The following is a 27496-nucleotide window of genomic DNA, read 5'->3' on the forward strand; positions in this document are numbered from 1 at the left end:
TACAGTGCTATATTAACCAGACCATCCCCTGGTACAGTGCTATATTAACCAGACCATCCCCTGGTACAGTGTTATATTAACCAGACCATCCCCTGGTACAGTGCTATATTAACCAGACCATCCCCTGGTACAGTGCTATATTAACCAGACCATCCCCTGGTACAGTGCTATATTAACACAGACCATCCCCTGGTACAGTGCTATATTAACCAGACCATCCCCTGGTACAGTGCTATATTAACCAGACCATCCCATGGCACAGTGCTATATTAACCAGACCATCCCCTGGTACAGTGCTATATTAACCAGACCATCCCCTGGTACAGTGCTATATTAACCAGACCATCCCCTGGTACAGTGCTATATTAACCAGACCATCCCCTGGTACAGTGTTATATTAACCAGACCATCCCCTGGTACAGTGCTATATTAACCAGACCCCTGGTACAGTGCTATATTAACCAGACCATCCCCTGGTACAGTGCTATATTAACCAGACCATCCCCTGGTACAGTGCTATATTAACCAGACCATCCCCTGGTACAGTGCTATATTAACCAGACCATCCCCTGGTACAGTGCTATATTAACACAGACCATCCCCTGGTACAGTGCTATATTAACCAGACCATCCCCTGACACAGTGCTATATTAACCAGACCATCCCCTGGTACAGTGCTATATTAACCAGACCATCCCCTGGTACAGTGCTATATTAACCAGACCATCCCCTGACACAGTGCTATATTAACCAGACCATCCCCTGGCACAGTGCTATATTAACCAGACCATCCCCTGGCACAGTGCTATATTAACCAGACCATCCCCTGGCACAGTGCTATATTAACCAGACCATCCCCTGGCACAGTGCTATATTAACCAGACCATCCCCTGGTACAGTGCTATATTAACCAGACCATCCCCTGACAAAAAAAGAGACGTTAAATTCTACAACCACCTAAAAGGAAGTGATTCCCAAACCTTCCATAACAAAGCCATCACCTACAGAGAGAAGAACCTGGAGAAGAGTCCCCTAAGCAAACTGGTCCTGGGGCTCTGTTCACAAACACAAACACACCCCACAGAGCACCAGGACAGTAGCACAATTAGACCCAACCAAATCATGAGAAAACAAAAAGATAATTACTTGACACATTGGAAAGAATTAACAAAAAAACAGAGCAAACTAGAATGCTATTTGTCCCTAAACAGAGAGTACACAGTGGCAGAATACCTGACCACAGTGACTGACCCAAACATAAGGAAAGCTTTGACTATGTACAGACTCAGTGAACATAGCCTTGCCATTGAGAAAGGCCGCCGTAGGCAGACATGGCTCTCAAGAGAAGACAGGCTATGTGCTCACTGCCCACAAAATGAGGTGGAAACTGAGCTGCACTTCCTAACCTCCTGCCCAATGTATGACCATATTAGAGACACATATTTCCCCTCAGATTACACAGATCCACAAAGAATTAGAAAACAAACCCAATTTTTATAAACTCCCATATCTACTGGGTGAAATACCAGTGTGTCATCACAGCAGTAAGATTTGTGACCTGTTGCCACGAGAAAAGTGAAGAACAAACACCATTGTAAATACAACCCATATTTATGTTTATTTATTTTCCCTTTTGTACTTTAACCCTTTGTACATCATTACAACACTGTATATAGACATAATATGACATTTGAAATGTCTTTATTCTTTTGTAACTTTTGTGAGTGTAATGTTTACTGTTCCTTTTTATTGTATATTTCACTTTGTTTATTATCTATTTGACTTGCTTTGCCAATGTTTCCCATGCCAATAAAAACCCTTGAATTGAAATGAGAGACAGACAGACAGACAGACAGACAGACAGACAGACAGACAGACAGACAGAGAGAGTGAAAGGAGAGAGAAAGAGAGGGGATACTCTCACCGTTCTGGTCTGTCCGTCTGTCTCTCTCTCCTGTAATGGACAGTTCCTGGGGTCCCGCCCCCACCGCTGAATTTGACCAATGAGATCAGCCCTCACAGAGAAACACAGAGATAACCCAGCCTCTTCTCCCTCACAGGCAATCCCCTGGTTCCGCCAGGCCATGCCCTCCTTTCCTTCCACACACATCACCACGGAGATACAGGGCCGGTCGCCTGGCAATGAGGCTCCTCCTCCTGGTTGGGAGCAGGTCTCGTTCTCTGTGTGGTTTTTTCGTGCTCTCTTGGCCCCTCCCTCTCTCTCCTCTTTCTTTTCCTCTATCCTCTCTTCTTCTCTGCTCCTCTTCTTCCTCTCAGAAACGTCATCTCTCCTCTCCTCCCTCTCTTCTCCCCCTTTCTCTCTCCTCTCCTCCCTCTCTCTCTCTGTCTCACTCATCTCCTCCCTCTCTGTCTCACTCCTCTCCTCCCTCTCTTCTCCCCCTTTCTCTCTCCTCTCTCTCTCTGTCTCACTCATCTCCTCCCTCTCTCCCCCCTCTCCCTCTCTCCTCTCCACCCTCTCTCCTCCCTGTGTCGTTCTGTTGAGGAGTGATGCCATGGCAGCAGAGGGGCTGAGAATCTGGAGGTCGTTCAGACACAGCTGGATGTACACCCTGGAACACACACACACGCTATTATAACAAAGACACATACATTACTTATTACGTGTGTGTGTGTGTGTGTGTGTGTGTCTCTGTGTGTGTGTGTGTACCTGCAGTGTCTGTGTGTGATGTAACTGTCCTGGTCCAGGTGTCTGTATGAAGGGAACTCTGATTGGAGGAATCTCTCCATCACCATGGTGAACCTCTGCACACACACCAAGCAACCTGTAGACACACACATTACACACACACACACACACATTACACACACACACATTACACACACACATTACACACACACACACATTACACACACACACATTATTAACACACACCAAGCAACCTGTAGACACACACATTATTAACACACACACCAAGCAACCTGTAGACACACACATTACACACACACATTATTAACACACACTAAGCAACCTGTAGACACACACATTACACACACACATTATTAACACACACCAAGCAACCTGTAGACACACACATTACACACACACATTATTAACACACACCAAGCAACCTGTAGACACACACATTACACACACACATTATTAACACACACCAAGCAACCTGTAGACACACACATTACACACACATATTATAAATGCACACACACACAAATTATGAACCTTTTGTGACTAGGGGGCAGTATTTTCATTTTTCGACAAAAAAACATTCCCGTAGTAAACAGGATATTTTGTCAGGACAAGATGCTATAATATGCATATAATTGACAGCTTAGGATAGAAAACACTCTAACGTTTCCAAAACTGTAAAGATATTGTCTGTGAGTATAACAGAACTGATGTTGCAGGCGAAAGCCTGAGAAAAATCCAATCCGGAAGTGCCCCAGGTTTTGAAAGCACTGCGTTCCAATGAGTCCCTATTGAGCTGTGAATGTACCATCAACAAGCTTACGCTTTCTACGTGTTCCCCAAGGTGTCTACAGCATTGTGACGTAGTTTTACGCATTTCTGTTGAAGAATAGCCGTAGGCGGCTACATTGCGCAAGTTGTCACCTGATCCTCTTAGAGTGATTCTCACGTAAAATACAGAGGTAGCCATTATTCCAATCGGTCCTACTGAAAAAACAATTGTCCCGGTGGATATATTATCGAATAGATATTAGAAAAACACCTTGAGGATTGATTATAAACAACGTTTGCCATGTTTCTGTCGATATTATGGAGCTAATTTGGAATATTTTTCGCCGTTTTCGTGACTGCAATTTCCAGGCGATTTCTCAGCCTAACGTGAAGAACAATCAGAGCTACCTCACTAGAGGTTAACACACACCAAGCAACCTGTAGACACACATATTACACACACATTATTAACACACACCAAACACACATTGTAAACATCATCAACACACACACTGAGAACAAGATGGCGCCAACAGACATGGCTGCTCTGATTCTAGCTCCGAAACAACTTTGCACTTTATTTTCTATTTTCTTAAATTTCTTACATTATCACCCAAAACATTTTTTTGGTGTGTGTTATTACATACAGCCGCAAATAACTTTTGCATATCAGAGCGGCGGTAAATCACCAGGACTAAGACTTTCCCGAACAGGCGAATTGGCTCCTTTGTTCGTACCCCCCAGGGCACTGTAACTTATCCCAGAGGCTGCTCCAAGACGCCAATAATTTTGCACGCCCAATTTTTCAGTTTTTGATTTGTTAAAAAAGTTTGAAATATCCAATAAATGTCGTTCCACTTCATGATTGTGTCCCACTTGTTGTTGATTCTTCACAACAAAATACAGTTTTATATCTTCATGTTTGAAGCCTGAAATGTGGCAAAAGGTCGCAAAGTTCAAGGGGGCCGAATACTTTCGCAAGGCACTGTATTCTGAGGCCGCATTTATTGTAGCTGGGGAATTTAACAAAGCAAATTTAAGGAAGAAGTTCTATCAACACATTGACACTGGTAAAACACTCGGCTACTCCAATTTCCAGGAAACAAGGTCCTCCCCCACACTCCCTTCGGCAAATCAGATCACGATTCCATTTTGCTCATCCCTTCCTATAGGCAGAAACTCAAACAGGAAGTACCCGTGCTAAGGTCTATTTAAACGCTGGTCTGACCAATCGGAATCCATGCATCAAGATTGTTTTGATCACGCAGACTGGGATATGGTCCAGGTTGCCTCAAAGAATAACATCGACTTATATACTGACTCGTGGCTGAGTTAATATTATTCCAAATGTGACTATTAAAACCAACCCAATTCCGAAACTGTGGATAGACGGCAGCATTCGCGCAAAACTGAAAGCGCGAACCACCGCATTTAAAAGGTGACTGGAAGAACACAAATAGTGCAGTTATTTTCTCGGCAAAGAAACAGGCAAAATGACACTACAGAGACAAACTGGAGTCGCAATTCAACAAGCTCAGACACGAGACGTATGTGTCAGGGTCTACAGACAATCACGGATTACAAAGGTAAAACCAGCTACATCACGGACACCGACGTCTTGCTCCCGGACAAGCTAAACAACTTCTTCGCCCGCTTTGAGGATAACACAGTGCCACCGACGCGGCCCGTTAACAGGGACTGTGGTCTCTCGTTATCCCTAGACCCACTTCAATTAGCTTATTGCCCCAATAGTTCTATAGATGAGGTAATCGCACTACACACTGCCCTAGGAATACCTATGTAAGAATGCTGTGACTATAGCTCAGGCTTCAACACCATAGTACCCTCCAAGCTCATCCCTGGGTCTGATCCCCGCCCTGTGCAATTGGGACCTGGACTTCCTGATGGGAAGGACCCCACAAGGGTGTGTGCTCAGCCCACTCCTGTACTCATTGTCCACCCATGACTGTGTGGCCACGCAGTCGACGAGATGGCCTACAGGGAGGAGGTGAGGGCGAAGGAGTGCAAAGGAAAATAACCTCTCAATCAACATCAACCAAAACGAAGGAGCTGATCTTCAGGAAACAACAGAGGGATCCCTATTCACATCGACAGGACTTCAGGAAACAACAGAGGGATCCCACCCCACATCGACAGGACTTCAGGAAACAACAGAGGGATCCCTATTCACATCGACAGGAAGTGGAGATAGTCAAATGCTTCAAATTCCTCGACTGACAAACTGAAATGGTCAGACAGTCTGGTGAAGAACCTCAGAAGGCTGAAGAAATTTGGCTTGTCACCTAAAACCCTCACAACCTTTTACCTTTTTCTGCTAAATATGTGTATGTGACCAATAACATTTGATTATGAACACACACACACACACACACACACACCTCACCTATCCAAGCAGTGTTGTTGGCAGCTCTCTGACCACCCGAGTCATCATCGCCAGTCTCCACGGCAACACAGGTCACGGCGCCGGTCTGGTCTCTCAGGCGGAGTGTGTGTGTTCCAGGGAGCTCCAACACTCCGACCAGCAGTAGGGGTCGGGGCTGACTGTCCTGCCCCAGAGAGAGGCCTACGGACCAGGCTATAGATGGGTTCAGCTCAGCCTGAGTCAGGGAACTACCACAGGCTGGGAGGAGAGAGGAGAGAGACAGAGACGACCAGCACTCTTTCTCCATCACACACACACAGTCTGACACCGACACGTACTCACACACTGGAGAACTCACAGAGTACTGGGAGAGAGAGAGAGAGAGAGAGAGAGAGAGAGAGAGAGAGAGAGAGAGAGAGAGAGAGAGAGAGAGAGACAGACAATCTTAGCACACAGGGGGACAAACACCTGCATGCAGGTGACAGCAATCCCTCCCTCATATGCCCCTCCAAGCCACAACTACGTCAACATAACCAACAAAAACGGGTCACAACTCCTGCAGCTCTGTCGCACGCTGGGTATGTACATAGTCAATGGTAGGCTTCGAGGGGATTCCTATGGTAGGTACACCTATAGCTCATCTCTTGGCAGTAGTACTGTAGACTACTTTATCACTGACCTCAACCCAGAGTCTCTCAGAGCGTTCACAGTCAGCCCACTGACACCCCTATCAGATCACAGCAAAATCACAGTCTACTTGAACAGAGCAATACTCATTCATACTCATTCATGAGACATCAAAACATTTCACTGGAATAGTGAAGATGTAAACTTGGCAGTAGAAAACCTAAACAGGATATTTTTTACCTCTCAGCTTCCCTATCAAACCTAAACAGTTCAAGTAGTAGTAGTCAAAAATGTCAAGCAGACCACCTAAGAAAACTAACAACAATGACAAATGGTTTGATGAAGAATGCAAAAACCTAAGAAAGAAATTGAGAAACCTGTCCAACCAAAAACATAGAGACTCAGAAACCCTGAGTCTACGCCTTCACTATGGTGAATCACTAAAACAATACAGAAATACACTACGGAAAAAGAAGGAACAGCATGTCAGAAATCAGCTCAATATAACTGAAGAATCTATAGAATCTAACCACCTCTGGGAAAATTTGGACTCACTAAACAATTAACAACATGAAGAGTTATCTATCCAAAACTGAGATGTATGGATAAACCACTTAGCTCTGGCATTCTCCCCACTATATCAGAGACAGAGACAGAGAGAGAGACAGAGACAGAGAGAGAGAGAGAGAGAGACAGAGAGAGAGAGACAGAAAGAGAGAGACAGAGAGAGAGATAGACAGAGAGAGAGAGAGAGAGAGAGACAGAGAGAGAGAGACAGAGAGAGACATAGAGAGAGACAGAGAGAGAGAGAGATATGAGTCAACAATATGATTTGAAACAGTTAAGTGTTTGTACCTCAGTGAGGGGACAGTGGTGTGGCTCCTGTAGCATCTCTCTGTAGATGTCTCTCCTCCCTCCTCCCTTCTCTGACGTTACCACACACTCAAACAGCCTCCTAGCCACCACATACACACACTCCTCTTTCACCCAGCGAGGGACCAGTCTGAGAGAGAGAGAAGAGAGGTTAAATCACACAGAGAGAGAAGATTAACAGAGGTTAAATCACACAGAGAGAGAAGACGAACAGAGATTAAATCACACAGAGATAGAGAGATGAACAGAGATTAAATCACACAGAGAGAGAGAGAAGATGAACAGAGATTAAATCACACACAGAGAGAGAGAAGATGAACAGAGATTAAATCACACAGAGATAATGTCTAGTTTGAGTGATGTCTAATCCCAAAGCGAAGCATGCTGAGTTCTCAGAGTGATGTCTAATCCCAAAGTGAAGCATGCTGAGTTCTCAGAGTGATGTCTAATCCCAACGTGAAGCATGCTGAGTTCTCAGAGTGATGTCTAATCCCAAAGTGAAGCATGCTGAGTTCTCAGAGTGATCTCTAATCCCAACGTGAAGCATGCTGAGTTCTCAGAGTGATGTCTAATCCCAAATTGAAGCATGCTGAGTTCTCAGAGTGATGTCTAATCCCAACGTGAAGCATGCTGAGTTCTCAGAGTGATGTCTAATCCCAAAGTGAAGCATGCTGAGTTCTCAGAGTGATGTCTAATCCCAACGTGAAGCATGCTGAGTTCTCAGAGTGATGTCTAATCCCAACGTGAAGCATGCTGAGTTCTCAGAGTGATGTCTAATCTCAAAGTGAAGCATGCTGAGTTCTCAGAGTGATGTCTAATCCCAAAGTGAAGCATGCTGAGTTCTCAGAGTGATGTCTAATCCCAAAGTGAAGCATGCTGACTAACCACTCCTCACCACTCCTACCAGTCTCCCCCTCTACCAGTCTCCCCCTCTACCAGTCTACCAGTCTACCAGTCTACCAGTCTCCCCCTCTACCAGTCTACCAGTCTCCCCCTCTACTAGTCTCCCCCTCTACCAGTCTCCCCCTCTACAGTTGAAGTCGGAAGTTTACCTACACTTTGGAGGTTGGAGTCATTAAAACTTGTTTTTCAACCATTCCACAAATTTCTTGTTAACCAACTGTAGTTTTGGGAAGTCGGTTAGGACATCTACTTTGTACATGACACAAGTCATTTTTCCAACAATTGTTTACAGACAGATTATTTAACTTATAATTCACTGTATCACAATTCCATTGGGTCAAAAGATTACATACACTAAGTTGACTGTCTTTAAACAGTCTCCTACCCATCTCCTACCTGTCTCCTACCTGTCTCCTACCTCCTCCCAGTCTCCTACCTGTCTCCTACCTCCTCCCAGTCTCCTACCTGTCTCCTACCTGTCTCCTACCTCCTACCTGTCTCCTACCTCCTACCTGTCTCCTTCCTGTCTCCTACCTGTCTCCTACCTCCTCCCAGTCTCCTACCTCCTACCTGTCTCCTACCTCCTCCCAGTCTCCTACCTCCTACCTGTCTCCTACCTCCTACCTGTCTCCTACCTCTCTCCTACCCGTCTCCTACCTCCTACCTGTCTATTACCTGTCTCCTACCTCCTCCCAGTCTCCTACCTGTCTCCTAACTGTCTCCTCCCATGCTCCTGTCTCCTACCTGTCTATTACCTGTCTCCTACCTCCTCCCAGTCTCCTACCTGTCTCCTAACTGTCTCCTAACTGTCTCCTACTTCCTACCTGTCTCCTACTTCCTACCTGTCTCCTACCTGTCTATTACCTGTCTCCTGCCTCCTCCCAGTCTCCTCTCTGTCTCCTACCTGTCTCCTAACTGTCTCCTCCCAGTCTCCTCCCAGTCCTCTACCTGTCTCCTACCCGTCTCCTACCTCCTACCTGTCTCCTACCTGTCTCCTACCTGTCTCCTACCTGTGTCCAACCGGTCTCCTAACTGTCCCCTCCCAGTCTCCTACCTGTCTCCTACCCGTCTCCTACCTCCTACCCGTCTCCTAACTGTCTCCTCCCAATCTCCTAACTGTCTCCTCCCTGTCTCCTCCCAGTCTCCTCCCCGTCTCCTACCTCCTCCCCGTCTCCTACCAGTCTCCTCCCAGTCTCCTACCCATCTCCTGCCCGTCTCCTACCCATCTCCTGCCCGTCTCCTACCCGTCTCCTCCCAGTCTCCTCCCTATCTCCTCCCAGTCTCCTACCCGTCTCCTACCCGTCTCCTACCCGTCTCCTACCTCCTCCCCGTCTCCTACCTCCTCCCCGTCTCCTTCCAGTCTCCTACCTCCTCCCCGTCTCCTCCCAGTCTCCTACCAGTCTCCTCCCAGTCTCCTACCTATCAGTCTCCTACATATCAGTCTCCTCCCTGTCTCCTCCCTGTCTCCTACCCGTCTCCTACCAGTCTCCTACCAGTCTCCTACCAGTCTCCTACCTATCAGTCTCCTACCTATCAGTCTCCTACCTATCAGTCTCCTACCTATCAGTCTCCTACCTATCAGTCTCCTCCCTATCTCCTCCCAGTCTCCTACCCGTCTCCTACCCGTCTCCTACCCGTCTCCTACCCGTCTCCTACCTCCTCCCCGTCTCCTACCTCCTCCCCGTCTCCTCCCAGTCTCCTACCTCCTCCCCGTCTCCTCCCAGTCTCCTACCAGTCTCCTACCAGTCTCCTACCTATCAGTCTCCTACATATCAGTCTCCTCCCTGTCTCCTCCCTGTCTCCTACCCGTCTCCTACCAGTCTCCTACCAGTCTCCTACCAGTCTCCTACCTATCAGTCTCCTACCTATCAGTCTCCTACCTATCAGTCTCCTCCCTGTCTCCTCCCTGTCTCCTACCTGTCTCCTACCTGTCTCCTACCCGTCTCCTACCTGTCTCCTACCCGTCTCCTACCAGTCTCCTCCCAGTCTCCTCCCAGTCTCCTCCTAGTCTCCTACATGTCTCCTACCCGTCTCCTACCAGTCTCCTACCCGTCTCCTCCCCGTCTCCTACCCGTCTCCTACCCGTCTCCTCCCTCCCTCCTACCCGTCTCCGCCCTCCCTCCTACCCGTCTCCTCCCTCCCTCCAACCCGTCTCCTCCCTGTCTCCTACCAGTCTCCTACCTCCCTCCTACCCGTCTCCTACCTCCCTCCTACCCGTCTCCTACCTCCCTCCTACCCGTCTCCTACCTCCCTCCTACCCGTCTCCTACCTCCCTCCTACCCGTCTCCTACCTCCCTCCTACCCGTCTCCTACCTCCCTCCTACCCGTCTCCTACCCGTCTCCTCCCTCCCTCCTACCCGTCTCCTCCCTCCCTCCTACCTGTCTCCTCCCTCCCTCCTACCCGTCTCCTCCCTGTCTCCTACCAGTCTGCTCCCTCCCTCCTACCCGTCTCCTCCCTGTCTCCTACCTCCTCCCCGTCTCCTACCCCTCTCCCACCTGTCTCCTACCTGTCTCTTAGAGCTCTGCAGCAGTGACAGAGCCACAGGTACTGAGACACGCCCAGATTCCTCTCCAGCAGTAGCCACAGCAGCGGGAAGTCGCTAGGGCGGTCGACCTCTGACCCCAGGCGGCTGAAGGAAGTGACACGCAGACTGGAGTGTAGACACACGCAGAGCATGCAGGGATGGAAGTGGGGAGAGGGGCGGTACAGGAAATGGACATCATGGAGTTCTATCTCCGCCCCCGGACGCAGGCCACGCCTCTGCAGTGGCTGATAGGCCAAACACAGGCCCACCTTCCCGTCAATCACATAGAGCCCCGCTGCCGCACTCAGGACACTGGTCAGCACACCCTATCAGGGAGAAGGGGAGGGCTCAGGATGGAAACCTTGACATCCAGGTGTATAGATGTATAGATGTTAACCTATAATACTCAGAGATAAACAAACAAACAAAAATGACCTTGTAGCTGATGGCCTTGGAGAGTTTGGGCCTGAGGATGGGAGAGGGGTCTGGGTCTGGTCCAGCGCCCCGTCTCTCTGGGAGAGGACCCCCAGTACTACTGCAGTCAGACAGCGGTGGATCTAACCCCACAGGGTCTGGTCCAGCGCCCCGTCTCTCTGGGAGAGGACACCCAGTACTACGGCAGTCAGACAGCGGTGGATCTAACCCCACAGGGTCTGGGTCTGGTCCAGCGCCCCGTCTCTCTGGGAGAGGACCCCCAGTACTACTGCAGTCAGACAGCGGTGGATCTAACCCCACAGGGTCTGGGTCTGGTCCAGCGCCCCGTCTCTCTGGGAGAGGACACCCAGTACTACGGCAGTCAGACAGCGGTGGATCTAACCCCACAGGGTCTGGGTCTGGGGTGTGCTTGTCCAATGTGGGTGGATCAGACAGGTCCTGGATCAGTGTGTCAGGAAGCAAAGTGAGAGAAGACTGACTCGTTGCACACAGAACCCTGTTCCCAGACCAGCCCTGCAGTGCACACACACGCAGCCCCGACACACACACACTACCTCCCACACACACACATTGCTGCCACCACAGACAGCACGGCTCCTAAAAAAGAGAGAGACAGAGTGAAGGTTAAAAGGATACGTTACCCATACACCCCCTCTCTCCTCACTGTGACCAGTAATGGTAGTGTCTCTCTCTCCTCACTGTGACCAGTAATGGTAGTGTCTCTCTCTCTTTCCTCACTGTGACCAGTAATGGTAGTGTCTCTCTCTCTCTCCTCACCGTGACCAGTAATGGTAGTGTCTCTCTCTCTCTCTCTCCTCACTGTGACCAGTAATGGTAGTGTCTCTTTCTCTCTCCTCACTGTGACCAGTAATGGTAGTGTCTCTCTCTATCTCCTCACTGTGACCAGTAATGGTAGTGTCTCTCTCTCTCCTCACTGTGACCAGTAATGGTAGTGTCTCTCTCTCTTTCCTCACTGTGACCAGTAATGGTAGTGTCTCTCTCTCTCCTCAACGTGACCGGTAATGGTAGTGTCTCTCTCTCTCTCTCCTCACTGTGACCAGTAATGGTAGTGTCTCTCTCTCTCTCTCTCTCTCCTCACTGTGACCAGTAATGGTAGTGTCTCTCTCTCTCCTCACTGTGACCAGTAATGGTAGTGTCTCTCTCTCTCTCCTCACTGTGACCAGTAATGGTAGTGTCTCTCTCTCTCTCTCTCTCTCCTCACTGTGACCAGTAATGGTAGTGTCTCTCTCTCTCTCTCTCTCTCCTCACTGTGACCAGTAATGGTAGTGTCTCTCTCTCTCCTCACTGTGACCAGTAATGGTAGTGTCTCTCTCTCTCCTCACTGTGACCAGTAATGGTAGTGTCTCTCTCTCTCTCTCTCTCTCCTCACTGTGACCAGTAATGGTAGTGTCTCTCTCTCTCTCTCTCTCTCCTCACTGTGACCAGTAATGGTAGTGTCTCTCTCTCTCCTCACTGTGACCAGTAATGGTAGTGTCTCTCTCTCTCCTCACTGTGACCAGTAATGGTAGTGTCTCTCTCTCTCTCCTCACCGTGACCAGTAATGGTAGAGTGTGTCGTCCCTCTCTCAGACGGAGACAGAAGAGGGACTTCCCTGCCATGTTCAGTAGAGGGTAGACTCCAGAAACCTCCCCATACACCTTCACACGAAGGCCTCGCACCCTGCACACACACACACACACACACACACACAGACACAGTTACACACACACACACAGACACAGTTACACACACACACACACACACACAGTTACACACACACACACACACAGTTACGCAAACACAATTCTCCATACATGTATGCCAGAAACCCTGACCTGTGCTGTATGAGTCCTGCAGCTTCTCTGACCCCGACAGCCCTCTTCAGGTTGACCCCTGCAGGGTTAAAGGTCATCTCAGGGTCAGAGGTCAGGGGTAGGGGACAGCCAACCAGCTCCAGGTAGCCCCTCTCCTCCACTTCCTGGTCCTTCCCCAGTGCAGGCTGGGGGATGTAATTCCAGCAGGGGAAGAGAACGGGCAGGCCCAGCCAGTGAGGGGAGGGGCTCAGTAGCTAACCAATCAGAGAAAGAACGACAGGAGTGAATTCAAGGCTGTCTTGTCTTCTATTACACACAGACAAACAGACAGACACTCTCACCTCACAGTGTACGGTCCCAGTGGCGTCCCTCACACGCCACGCTCCGTCACATGACCTCTCTGGGTCACACCCATCACTGAGACAGCCTATCAGCAACAGGTTGGCACGCGGCAAAGCCTTGTGATTGGGCAGAGCCTGCTCTGCCTCCCGGACCCATTCCCTGTGCTGAGCGGTGCTCCAGGTCAGGTTGCTACAGCAGGGTGTGCGTTGCCAGGTAACCAGCTCAGCTACGGAGATGAGCCTAACAACAAGAGGAGGTTAAGGTTAGGAGTGGTGTTGATGGTTTCTAAACCTCCCCAATGACAGGAGATGGCGTAGCAGTCAGACGTCTTTGTCTCGTCCCATGTGCATATATATTTTTCTTTGAGTTCTTTTTAATATTTTTCCTAAACCTCAACTTCAAAATACTCTCCTGCAACCCGCCTCCCCCAATGTGGTGTGGATCTGTTCTTTTCTTCCTAAAGTATTTCTATTTACCTCCGAACTGGAATACCTCAACTGAAGTTAACTAGCTACTAGCTACCAGCTATCAGTCAGCTGACCACTGCTAGCGGTCATCAGCTAACCACTGCTAGAGGTCATTAGCTAACCACTGCTAGAGGTCATCAGCTAACCACTGCTAGAGGTCATTAGCTAACCACTGCTAGAGGTCATCAGCTAACCACTGCTAGAGGTCATCAGCTAACCACTGCTAGAGGTCATCAGCTAACCACTGCTAGAGGTCATCAGCTAACCACTGCTAGAGGTCATCAGCTAACCACTGCTAGCGGTCATCAGCTAACCACTGCTAGAGGTCATCAGCTAACCACTGCTAGAGGTCATCAGCTAACCACTGCTAGAGGTCATCAGCTAACCACTGCTATCGGTCATCAGCTAACCACTGCTAGAGGTCATCAGCTAACCACTGCTAGCGGTCATCAGCTAACCACTGCTAGAGGTCATCAGCTAACCACTGCTAGAGGTCATCAGCTAACCACTGCTAGCGGTCATCAGCTAACCACTGCTAGAGGTCATCAGCTAACCACTGCTAGCGGTCATCAGCTAACCACTGCTAGAGGTCATCAGCTAACCACTGCTAGAGGTCATCAGCTAACCACTGCTAGCGGTCATCAGCTCTCGCCAGTTCGTACAACACGTTTCTAACCAGAGCATACCGGACCTATTTTTCTCTCCATATCCCCGGATTCCTACCGCAAACTCTGACAGGTAGTGTCTGTCTGTCCTGGTTAGTGATTACTGTCTTATTTCACTGTAGAGCCTCAAGCCCTGCTCAATATGCCTTAACCAACCATGTTGTTCCACCTCCTACATATGCGATGACATCACCTGGTTTAAACATCTCTAGAGACTATCTCTCTCTCTTCATTACTCAATGCCTAGGTTTACCTCCAATGTACTCACATCCTACCTTACATTTGTCTGTACACTATGCCTTGAATCTATGCTATCGAGCTCAGAAACCTGCTCCTTTTATTCTCTATTCCGAATGTGCTAGACGGCCAGTTCGTATAGCCTTTAGCCGTACCCTTATCCCACTTCTCCTCTGGTGATGTTGAGGGCTGCAGTGGAGCAGGTTGAGAGCTTCAAGTTCCTTGGTGTCCACATCAGGGAAGAGGGCACGATAAAACCTATTCAAAAATATTTGGGTCCTCAAACGGTTCCTCGGCTGCACCATCGAGAGCATCCTGGTTGCATCAATGCCTGATATGGCAACTGCTCGGCCTCCGACCGTAAGGTGCTACAGATCACTGGGGCCAAGCTTCCTGTCACCCAGGACCTCTATACCAGGTGGTGTCAGAGGAAGGCCATAAAAAGTGTCAAAGACTCCAACCACCCAAGTCATAAACTGTTCTCTCTGCTACCGCACGGCAAGCGGTACCGGAACACCAAGTCTAGGTCCAAGAGGCTTCTAAACAGCTTCTACTCCCAAGCCATAAGACTCCTGAACACCTAATCAGAAGGCTACCCAGACTATTGGCATTGCACCCCCCCCCTTTTATTTTTTACACAGCTGCTACTCTATGTTATTATCTATGCATAGTCACTTTAATAACTCTACCTACATGTACACATTACCTCAACCTCAACTAACCGGTGCCCCCACACATTGTACCGGTACCCCCCTGTAAATAGTTTTGGTATTTTACTGCAGCTTTCACTTGATAATTGTATTTCTTATTCTTCTCTGTATTACTTTAAACGGCATTGTTGGTTAGGGACTCGTAAGTACGTCTACTACACCTGTTGTAAGGTCTACTACACCTGTTGTATTCAGCATTTCACTGTAAGGTCTACTACACCTGTTGTAAGGTCTACTACACCTGTTGTAAGGTCTACTACACCTGTTGTATTCAGCATTTCACTGTGAGGTCTACTACACCTGTTGTATTCAGCATTTCACTGTAAGGTCTACTACACCTGTTGTATTCATCATTTCACTGTAAGGTCTACTACACCTGTTGTATTCATCATTTCACTGTAAGGTCTACTACACCTGTTGTATTCAGCATTTCACTGTAAGGTCTACTACACCTGTTGTATTCAGCATTTCACTGTGAGGTCTACTACACCTGTTGTATTCAGCATTTCACTGTAAGGTCTACTACACCTGTTGTATTCAGCATTTCACTGTGAGGTCTACTACACCTGTTGTATTCAGCATTTCACTGTGAGGTCTACTACACCTGTTGTATTCAGCATTTCACTGTAAGGTCTACTACACCTGTTGTATTAAGCATTTCACAGTAAGGTCTACCTACACCTGTTGTATTCAGCATTTCAATGTAAGGTCTACTACACCTGTTGTATTCAGCATTTCACTGTAAGGTCTACTACACCTGTTGTATTCAGCATTTCACTGTAAGGTCTACTACACCTGTTGTATTCAGCATTTCACTGTGAGGTCTACTACACCTGTTGTATTAAGCATTTCACAGTAAGGTCTACCTACACCTGTTGTATTCAGCATTTCAATGTAAGGTCTACTACACCTGTTGTATTCAGCATTTCACTGTAAGGTCTACTACACCTGTTGTATTCAGCATTTCACTGTAAGGTCTACTACACCTGTTGTATTCAGCATTTCACTGTAAGGTCTACTACACCTGTTGTATTCAGCATTTCACTCTAAGGTCTACTACACCTGTTGTATTCAGCATTTCACTGTAAGGTCTACTACACCTGTTGTATTCAGCATTTCACTGTAAGGTCTACTACACCTGTTGTATTCAGCATTTCACTGTAAGGTCTACTACACCTGTTGTATTCAGCATTTCACTGTGAGGTCTACTACACCTGTTGTATTCAGCATTTCACTGTGAGGTCTACTACACCTGTTGTATTCAGCATTTCACTGTAAGGTCTACTACACCTGTTGTATTCAGCATTTCACTGTGAGGTCTACTACACCTGTTGTATTCAGCATTTCACTGTAAGGTCTACTACACCTGTTGTATTCAGCATTTCACTGTGAGGTCTACTATACCTGTTGTATTCAGCATTTCACTGTAAGGTCTACTACACCTGTTGTATTCAGCATTTCACTCTAAGGTCTACTACACCTGTTGTATTCAGCATTTCACTGTAAGGTCTACTACACCTGTTGTATTCAGCATTTCACTGTAAGGTCTACTACACCTGTTGTATTCAGCATTTCACTGTAAGGTCTACTACACCTGTTGTATTCAGCATTTCACTGTGAGGTCTACTACACCTGTTGTATTCAGCATTTCACTGTGAGGTCTACTACACCTGTTGTATTCAGCATTTCACTGTAAGGTCTACTACACCTGTTGTATTCAGCATTTCACTGTGAGGTCTACTACACCTGTTGTATTCAGCATTTCACTGTAAGGTCTACTACACCTGTTGTATTCAGCATTTCACTGTGAGGTCTACTATACCTGTTGTATTCAGCATTTCACTGTGAGGTCTACTAAACCTGTTGTATTCTGCGCATGTGACTAATACAATTTGATTTGCCTTAGACGGACCCTAAACTAAAGGACTCCAACCAGCTCTGATCCTGGTGAGCAGTAAGCAGACTTTAGTTCAAGCCCAGCACTAACACATTAATCAACTGGATCATTAATACCCCTTGGTTAATGTGATCAGTTGTGCTTGTGCAAGGCTGGAGCTAAAACGTGCACATTTTCGCCAAAGCCGGTAAACAACATCAACTGGTCACCTGTAACTGAGCGGCAGAGACCGGGCAGACGAGGAGCCCACCGCCCGTTCCACTCTCCGTGTCATGGCTAGCGAGAGCTCTTCCGGGGAAACACTACCGGTGGTTGGACCGAGAACCGGGAACAGATTGTCCCTCACGAACACGAATAGCTCCTGCAGCCACTCCCGTTCCTACAAGAAAGGAGATATGAACGAAAGGTGTGGTGAATGAGTAAAAATACTGTATTTTGTTTGAATGTAGCTAGCTGACTATTGTAAAAAAAAATAAAAAAAAATAAACGAAAGTAGACAACGTAACTTACCACTTCACTCCTCTCCCTGAAGTTATCCATAAATGATTCCATTCTAGGTTCGTTTCGTTGATGCTGTTCTGAATCGCTTCATATCTTCACTACAAGTCACGTAACTATTAACCTCTTTTAATTTTGGTCAGATCTGATCGGACAGACATTAATGCTACCGTTGTCAACCAGTTAGTAATAAACTATCACAGACTCGCACACAGAAAAAAACTTCAAATCATCTGAATAACAATAACAGTAGAACTACGGCGTCCCCATTACGTTCATAACGCACGAAATCTGCCGCCCAGCAAACAGCGCTCGGTTAACGGGAGTTCTTCCGGACCAAATCCGGGCTGGAGGGAGGAACGCACACTGGTCGGTCAATCAGAAACGAGTCTCCGCCCATCGCAACCCCGTGGTCTCCGCCCCCTGTGTTCTAATGAACGTAATCAGCCAACGGGGGCGGGTCTTAGATCCATCCTGTTTGATGCTCAGTCAACTATCCTCTCCGGAGAAACACACAGCAGCAGCGACAACAACAAAAACAACCAGACTCATTCTTGCAAACTTCATCTGGCCGGTAAATGTAAGTAATGAAAGACATTGGACGTTAGTAGCAGTAACATGTTTTAAATGTACATTGAAAGTTGTAGAAATGTTAGTTTCCCTGCAAAAAAAAACAAACAAAAAAAGGTAACGTTACTATACTATCTTCAGAGCGAGTCACTGTAAATGTTAGCCAGCTTGCTAAACTGGTGAAATGGCTAAATCTGGGTTGTTGTTTTTTTTAAAGATGTAAAATAACCTTGCTTTATGATTACTCGTAACTATACTGTAAAATGTTTCACACTAGCTAATGTTAGCTAACTATGTATTCTGATGGCTAGCGTTAGCATCTTTAGCATAAACACTAGCGCTGGGGGATGGGATGATCTAGCATCGCGTTAGCATCTTTAGCATAAATGCTAGCGCTGGGGGGTGGAATGAGCTAGCAGCGCGTTAGCATATTTAGCATAAATGCTAGCGCTGGGGGATGGGATGAGCTAGCAGCGCGTTAGGCGGGAAGCAAATGGTGGCCCCATTGTTCTCAACGAGTTAGCATGCTAGTTGGCTAACTAGGCTAACCGCACTGCAAACTATACAGTCTACGGCACCTGGTCTGCAATCCATCACATATACAAGCACAACATTAGTTGCCGTTACAATAGTTAGCTAGCTAACTATCCATTTGTACTTTTTTGACGTTTTATCCGGCGTGGGGCCTAGCTAGTTAGCCACTAGCTAGATGAATTTGCAAAAAAAAAAAAAAGATATTGTCGTAAATGTATATTTTCTCCGGTGTTTCAGTCAGTCGTGTCGCCATGGTGAAAGGGGACGTTAACAAGCCAAAGGGCAAGACGTCAGCCTACGCCTTCTTCGTCCAGACCTGCCGGGAGGAACACAAGAGGAAACACCCCGAACAGTCGGTCAACTTCGCGGAGTTCTCCAAGCAGTGTTCAGAGAGATGGAGGGTACATATTAATACACACATCACAGGGTGTTATACCACCACTGTGTCTGTTATACCACGGTGTCTGTTATAACGCTGTTATACCACCACCACTGTGTCAGTTATACCACGGTGTCTGTTATAACGCTGTTATACCACGGTGTCTGTTATAACGGTGTTATACCACGGTGTAATACCACAGTGTCTGTTATAATGGTGTTATACCACTGTGTCTGTTATAATGGTGTTATACCACGGTGTCTGTTATAACGCTGTTATACCACGGTGTTTGTTATAACGGTGTTATACCACGGTGTTATACCACAGTGTCTGTTATAATGGTGTTATACCACTGTGTCTGTTATAATGGTGTTATACCACGGTGTCTGTTATAATGGTGTTATACCACCACTGTGTCTGTTATAATGGTGTTATACCACCACTGTGTCTGTTATAATGGTGTTATACCACGGTGTCTGTTATAATGGTGTTATACCACCACTGTGTCTGTTATAATGGTGTTATACCACGGTGTCTGTTATAACGGTGTTATACTACTGTGATGTGTACATATACACACACACCCGGTGCTACAACAAGTGTATGTGATAAATATGTTATAATGTAGTGTGTTTTATAACTGTGTGTAGGGTCTGACTGCGAATGATAAGCGTCGTTTTGAGGACATGGCGAAGAACGACAAGGTGCGTTATGAGAGGGACATGAGGGGGTACGTCCCCCCCAAGGGGATGGCCAAGAGTGGTAGGAGGAAGAAGGACCCCAACGCTCCCAAACGACCCCCGTGAGTCACACACACTCTGCTGTACACACTGACTGGGGTGTGTACACCACATTACCAAAAGTATGTGGACACCTGCTCATTGAACATCTCATTCCAAAATTACCAGTTGATAAAGATCTGTCGTTCTGCCCCTGAACAAGGCAGTTAACCCACTGTTCCCCCTGAACAAGGCAGTTAACCCACTGTGCCCCTGAACAAGGCAGTTAACCCACTGTTCCCCCTGAACAAGGCAGTTAACCCACTGTTCCCCTGAACAAGGCAGTTAACCCACTGTTCCCCTGAACAAGGCAGTTAACCCACTGTGCCCCTGAACAAGGCAGTTAACCCACTGTGCCCCTGAACAAGGCAGTTAACCCACTGTGCCCCTGAACAAGGCAGTTAACCCACTGTTCCCCTGAACAAGGCAGTTAACCCACTGTTCCCCTGAACAAGGCAGTTAACCCACTGTGCCCCTGAACAAGGCAGTTAACCCACTGTGCCCCTGAACAAGGCAGTTAACCCACTGTGCCCCTGAACAAGGCAGTTAACCCACTGTTCCCCCTGAACAAGGCAGTTAACCCACTGTGCCCCCTGAACAAGGCAGTTAACCCACTGTTCCCCTGAACAAGGCAGTTAACCCACTGTGCCCCTGAACAAGGCAGTTAACCCACTGTGCCCCTGAACAAGGCAGTTAACCCACTGTGCCCCTGAACAAGGCAGTTAACCCACTGTGCCCCTGAACAAGGCAGTTAACCCACTGTTCCCCCTGAACAAGGCAGTTAACCCACTGTTCCCCCTGAACAAGGCAGTTAACCCACTGTGCCCCTGAACAAGGCAGTTAACCCACTGTTCCCCCTGAACAAGGCAGTTAACCCACTGTTCCCCCTGAACAAGGCAGTTAACCCACTGTTCCCCCTGAACAAGGCAGTTAACCCACTGTTCCCCCTGAACAAGGCAGTTAACCCACTGTTCCCCCTGAACAAGGCAGTTAACCCACTGTTCCCCTGAACAAGGCAGTTAACCCACTGTTCCCCTGAACAAGGCAGTTAACCCACTGTGCCCCTGAACAAGGCAGTTAACCCACTGTGCCCCTGAACAAGGCAGTTAACCCACTGTGCCCCTGAACAAGGCAGTTAACCCACTGTTCCCCCTGAACAAGGCAGTTAACCCACTGTTCCCCTGAACAAGGCAGTTAACCCACTGTTCCCCCTGAACAAGGCAGTTAACCCACTGTTCCCCCTGAACAAGGCAGTTAACCCACTGTTCCCCCTGAACAAGGCAGTTAACCCACTGTTCCCCTGAACAAGGCAGTTAACCCACTGTTCCCCCTGAACAAGGCAGTTAACCCACTGTTCCCCCTGAACAAGGCAGTTAACCCACAGTTCCCCTGAACAAGGCAGTTAACCCACTGTTCCCCTGAACAAGGCAGTTAACCCACTGTTCCCCCTGAACAAGGCAGTTAACCCACTGTTCCCCCTGAACAAGGCAGTTAACCCACTGTTCCCCCTGAACAAGGCAGTTAACCCACTGTTCCCCCTGAACAAGGCAGTTAACCCACTGTTCCCCGGGAGGCCGTCGTTGAAGAATGGGTTCTTAACTGACTTGCCTAGTTAAATTAAGGTTAAATAAAAAGTTGACATCTACTGCCAATGTTTGTCTATGGAGATTGCATGGCTGTGTGCTCGGTTTTATACACCTGTCAGCACCAGATGTGGCTGAAATAGCTGAATCCACTAATTTGAAGGGGTGTCCACATACTTTTGAGTGTATTTTAAACGTGTATCACATACACACTGGACTATTTACACGCACACCCATGACCTGCTTCTCTCTAACCCTCCATCACACGTGACCTGCTTCTCTCTAACCCTCCATCACACGTGACCTGCTTCTCTCTAACCCTCCATCACACGTGACCTGCTTCTCTAACCCTCCATCACACGTGACCTGCTTCTCTCTAACCCTCCATCACACGTGACCTGCTTCTCTCTAACCCTCCATCACACGTGACCTGCTTCTCTCTAACCCTCCATCACACGTGACCTGCTTCTCTCTAACCCTCCATCACACGTGACCTGCTTCTCTCTAACCCTCCATCACACGTGACCTGCTTCTCTCTAACCCTCCATCACACGTGACCTGCTTCTCTCTAACCCTCCATCACACGTGACCTGCTTCTCTCTAACCCTCTTCCTCCTTCCCTCAGGTCTTCTCTCTAACCCTCTTCCTCCTTCCCTCTGGTCTTCTCTCTAACCCTCTTCCTCCTTCCCTCTGGTCTTCTCTCTAACCCTCTTCCTCCTTCCCTCAGGTCTTCTCTCTAACCCTCTTCCTCCTTCCCTCAGGTCTTCTCTCTAACTCTCCTTCCTCTTCCTCCCTCAGGTCTGCCTTCTTTGTGTTCTCTGCAGAGTTCCGTCCTACGGTCAAACAGGAGTTCCCAGGTACACTGATGATATTATTACTAACTAATATGTTTGGTCTTTGTTGGGGTGTTGTTGTGGGGGTCGTTGTTGTGGTGTTGTGGGGGTCGTGGTGGTGTCATTTTGGGGTGTTGTCGTGGTGTCGTTATGGGGGGTTGTTGTGGTGGGGGGTCGTGATGGGGGTGTTGTGTGGGAGTGTCATTTTGGGGTGTTGTTGTGGTGTGTTATGGGGGTTGTGGTGGTGTCGTCATTATGGGGGGTCGTATCGTCTCCAGGTTGTTCTATAGGTAGTAGAAGTATATATTATCATCTCCAGGCTGTTCTCTATGTAGTAGTAGTATATAATGTATATATTATCATCTCCAGGCTGTTCTATAGGTAGTAGTAGTATATCATGTATATATTATCATCTCCAGGCTGTTCTATAGGTAGTAGTAGTACTATATAATGTATATATTATCATCTCCAGGCTGTTCTATAGGTAGTAGTAGTAGTATATCATGTATATATTATCATCTCCAGGCTGTTCTATAGGTAGTAGTAGTACTATATAATGTATATATTATCATCTCCAGGCTGTTCTATAGGTAGTAGTAGTATATCATGTATATATTATCATCTCCAGGCTGTTCTATAGGTAGTAGTGGTAGTAGTAGTATATAATATATATATTATTATCATCTCCAGGCTGTTCTATAGGTAGTAGTATATAATGTATATATTATCATCTCCAGGCTGTTCTATAGGTAGTAGTAGTATATAATATATATATTATTATCATCTCCAGGCTGTTCTATAGGTAGTAGTAGTAGTATATAATGTATATATTATCATCTCCAGGCTGTTCTATAGGTAGTAGTAGTAGTATATCATGTATATATTATCATCTCCAGGCTGTTCTATAGGTAGTAGTAGTATATAATGTGTATATTATCATCTCCAGGCTGTTCTATAGGTAGTAGTAGTACTATATAATGTATATATTATCATCTCCAGGCTGTTCTATAGGTAGTAGTATATAATGTATATATTATCATCTCCAGGCTGTTCTATAGGTAGTAGTAGTACTATATAATGTATATATTATCATCTCCAGGCTGTTCTATAGGTAGTAGTAGTATATAATGTGTATATTATCATCTCCAGGCTGTTCTATAGGTAGTAGTAGTACTATATAATGTATATATTATCATCTCCAGGCTGTTCTATAGGTAGTAGTAGTATATAATGTATATATTATCATCTCCAGGCTGTTCTATAGGTAGTAGTAGTACTATATAATGTATATATTATCATCTCCAGGCTGTTCTATAGGTAGTAGTAGTATATAATGTGTATATTATCATCTCCAGGCTGTTCAATAGGTAGTAGTAGTATATAATGTGTATATTATCATCTCCAGGCTGTTCTATAGGTAGTAGTAGTAGTATATAATGTATATATTATCATCTCCAGGCTGTTCAATAGGTAGTAGTAGTAGTATATAATGTATATATTATCATCTCCAGGCTGTTCTATAGGTAGTAGTAGTATATAATGTGTATATTATCATCTCCAGGCTGTTCAATAGGTAGTAGTAGTATATAATGTGTATATTATCATCTCCAGGCTATTCTGTGGGGTGTGTATATATAATGTATGTATATGAGGTAGTATATATAATGTATTATCGTCTCCAGGCTGTTCTATAGGAGAGACAGCTAAGAAGCTGGGGATCATGTGGGGTCAACAGACTCCAACCCAGAAACAGCCGTTTGAAGAGAAGGCTCTCCGACTGAGGGAGAAATACGACAAGGTACTCTACGTTACTACAGTAACAAACACGCACACCGAATGGGCGTCCCCAGTCAACTGAATAGTGGCATAATCCGTGGACTGGGGTTTATCTGTAAGAGCAAAGCAGGAAGTGTACCCAGCAATATAGACGTCAGTTGTACGGTACGCCATATAGCCGTCGGTTGTACGGTAATTGTGCCAGCCCTATACAAGAACATGCATTCCTTCACCACAGCTGGGACCCGTTAGTTAGGGGACCCACTAGAGAACTTGTTAGTTAAGGGACCCGTTAGTTAGGGGACCCACTAGAGAACCTGTTAGTTAAGGAACCCGTTAGTTAGGGGACCCACTAGAGAACCTGTTAGTTAGGGGACCTGCTAGAGAACCTGTTAGTTAGGGGACCCGTTAGTTAGGGGACCTGCTAGAGAACCTGTTAGTTAGGGGACCCGTTAGTTAGGGGACCTGCTAGAGAACCTGTTAGTTAGGGGACCCGTTAGTTAGGGGACCCACTAGAGAACCTGTTAGTTAGGGGACCTGCTAGAGAACCTGTTAGTTAGGGGACCCGTTAGTTAGGGGACCCACTAGAGAACCTGTTAGTTAGGGGACCCGTTAGTTAGGGGACCCACTAGAGAACCTGTTAGTTAGGGGATCTGCTAGAGAACCTGTTAGTTAGGGGACCTGCTAGAGAACCTGTTAGTTAGGGGACCTGCTAGAGAACCTGTTAGTTAGGGGACCTGTTAGTTAGGGGACCCACTAGAGAACCTGTTAGTTAGGGGACCCGTTAGTTAGGGGACCCACTAGAGAACCTGCTAGTTAGGGGACCCGTTAGTTAGGGGACCCACTAGAGAACCTGTTAGTTAGGGGACCTGCTAGAGAACCTGTTAGTTAGGGGACCTGTTAGTTAGGGGACCCACTAGAGAACCTGTTAGTTAGGGGACCTGCTAGAGAACCTGTTAGTTAGGGGACCCGTTAGTTAGGGGACCTGCTAGAGAACCTGTTAGTTAGGGGACCTGCTAGAGAACCTGTTAGTTAGGGGACCCGTTAGTTAGGGGACCCACTAGAGAACCTGCTAGTTAGGGGACCCGTTAGTTAGGGGACCCACTAGAGAACCTGTTAGTTGGGGGACCTGCTAGAGAACCTGTTAGTTAGGGGACCCGTTAGTTAGGGGACCTGCTAGAGAACCTGTTAGTTAGGGGACCCGTTAGTTAGGGGACCCACTAGAGAACCTGTTAGTTAGGGGACCCGTTAGTTAGGGGACCCACTAGAGAACCTGTTAGTTAGGGGATCTGCTAGAGAACCTGTTAGTTAGGGGACCTGCTAGAGAACCTGTTAGTTAGGGGACCTGCTAGAGAACCTGTTAGTTAGGGGACCTGCTAGAGAACCTGTTAGTTAGGGGACCTGTTAGTTAGGGGACCCACTAGAGAACCTGTTAGTTAGGGGACCCGTTAGTTAGGGGACCCACTAGAGAACCTGCTAGTTAGGGGACCCGTTAGTTAGGGGACCCACTAGAGAACCTGTTAGTTAGGGGACCTGCTAGAGAACCTGTTAGTTAGGGGACCTGTTAGTTAGGGGACCCACTAGAGAACCTGTTAGTTAGGGGACCTGCTAGAGAACCTGTTAGTTAGGGGACCCGTTAGTTAGGGGACCTGCTAGAGAACCTGTTAGTTAGTGGACCTGCTAGAGAACCTGTTAGTTAGGGGACCTGCTAGAGAACCTGTTAGTTAGGGGACCCGTTAGTTAGGGGACCTGCTAGAGAACCTGTTAGTTAGGGGACCCGTTAGTTAGGGGACCCGCTAGAGAACCTGTTAGTTAGGGGACCCATTAGTTAGGGGACCCGCTAGAGAACCTGTTAGTTAGGGGACCCATTAGTTAGGGGACCCGCTAGAGAACCTGTTTGTTAGGGGACCCGTTAGTTAGGAGACCCGCTAGAGAACCTGTTAGTTGGGGGACCTGCTAGAGAACCTGTTAGTTAAGGGACCTGCTAGAGAACCTGTTAGTTAGGGGACCCGCTAGAGGACCTGTTAGTCAGGGGACCCGCTAGAGAACCTGTTAGTTAGGGGACCTGCTAGAGAACCTGTTAGTTAGGGGACCTGTTAGTTAGGGGACCTGCTAGAGAACCTGTTAGTTAGGGGACCTGCTAGAGAACCTGTTAGTTAGGGGACCCGCTAGAGAACCTGTTAGTTAGGGGACCCGCTAGAGAACCTGTTAGTTAGGGGTCCCGTTAGTTAGGGGACCCGCTAGAGAACCTGTTAGTTAGGGGTCCCGTTAGTTAGGGGACCCGCTAGAGAACCTGTTAGTTAGGTGACCTGCTAGAGAACCTGTTAGTTAGGGGACCTGTTAGTTAGGGGACCCGCTAGAGAACCTGTTAGTTAGATGACCTGTTAATTAGGGGACCTGCTAGAGAACCTGTTAGTTAGGGGACCTGCTAGAGCACCTGTTAGTTAGGGGACCTGCTAGAGAACCTGTTAGTTAGGGGACCTGCTAGAGAACCTGTTAGTTAGGGGACCTGCTAGAGAACCTGTTAGTTAGGGGACCTGTTAGTTAGGGGACCCGCTAGAGAACCTGTTAGTTAGATGACCAGTTAGTTAGGGGACCTGCTAGAGAACCTGTTAGTTAGGGGACCCGCTAGAGAACCTGTTAGTTAGGGGACCCGCTAGAGAACCTGTTAGTGAACCTGTTAGTTAGGGGACCTGCTAGAGAACCTGTTAGTTAGATGACCTGTTAGTTAGGGGACCCACTAGAGAACCTGTTAGTTAGGGGACCTGCTAGAGAACCTGTTAGTTGGGGGACCCGTTAGTTAGGGGACCTGCTAGAGAACCTGTTAGTTAGAGGACCTGTTAGTTAGGGGACCTGCTAGAGAACCTGTTAGTTAGGGGACCCGTTAGTTAGGGGACCCGTTAGTTAGGAGACCCGCTAGAGGACCTGTTAGTTAGGGGACCCGCTAGTTAGGGGACCTGCTAGAGAACCTGTTAGTTAGGGGACCCGTTAGTTAGGGGACCTGCTAGAGAACCCGTTAGTTAGGGGACCCGTTAGTTAGGAGACCCGTTAGTTAGGAGACCCGCTAGAGGACCTGTTAGTTAGGGGACCTGTTAGTTAGGGGACCCGCTAGAGAACCTGTTAGTTAGGGGACCTGCTAGAGAACCTGTTAGTTAGGGGACCCGTTAGTTAGGGGACCTGCTAGAGAACCTGTTAGTTAGGGGACCCGTTAGTTAGGGGACCTGCTAGAG

General features: G+C 47.4%; 2 protein-coding genes across 2 annotated transcripts in view; one reads left to right on the forward strand and one right to left on the reverse strand.

The window, feature by feature from the left end:
- ctc1 (CST telomere replication complex component 1) overlaps positions 1-18270 on the reverse strand; it is a 65455-nt gene extending 47185 nt beyond the window's left edge. The window contains exons 1-11 of the mRNA XM_090214957.1: positions 17825-18270; positions 17524-17693; positions 13338-13578; positions 13018-13250; positions 12733-12862; positions 11183-11779; positions 10730-11073; positions 7302-7449; positions 5841-6183; positions 2669-2783; positions 1925-2570 (exon numbers count right to left, since the gene is read on the reverse strand). Of these exons, the coding sequence (XP_090071083.1) occupies positions 1925-2570; positions 2669-2783; positions 5841-6183; positions 7302-7449; positions 10730-11073; positions 11183-11779; positions 12733-12862; positions 13018-13250; positions 13338-13578; positions 17524-17693; positions 17825-17866 (3009 nt within the window). The 5' untranslated portion in view covers positions 17867-18270. The remainder of the gene's footprint in view (positions 1-1924; positions 2571-2668; positions 2784-5840; positions 6184-7301; positions 7450-10729; positions 11074-11182; positions 11780-12732; positions 12863-13017; positions 13251-13337; positions 13579-17523; positions 17694-17824) is intronic.
- Positions 18271-18299: 29 nt separating this feature from the next.
- The window catches only part of LOC110498011 (high mobility group protein B2), an 11491-nt gene continuing 2294 nt past the window's right edge, over positions 18300-27496 (forward strand). The window contains exons 1-5 of the mRNA XM_036958418.2: positions 18300-18392; positions 19154-19317; positions 19946-20097; positions 22456-22514; positions 24173-24288. Of these exons, the coding sequence (XP_036814313.1) occupies positions 19168-19317; positions 19946-20097; positions 22456-22514; positions 24173-24288 (477 nt within the window). The 5' untranslated portion in view covers positions 18300-18392; positions 19154-19167. The remainder of the gene's footprint in view (positions 18393-19153; positions 19318-19945; positions 20098-22455; positions 22515-24172; positions 24289-27496) is intronic.

This window comes from Oncorhynchus mykiss, chromosome 21, assembly GCF_057628025.1.
Source record: "Oncorhynchus mykiss isolate SJ-2025 chromosome 21, ASM5762802v1, whole genome shotgun sequence".
Taxonomy (NCBI): domain Eukaryota; kingdom Metazoa; phylum Chordata; class Actinopteri; order Salmoniformes; family Salmonidae; genus Oncorhynchus; species Oncorhynchus mykiss.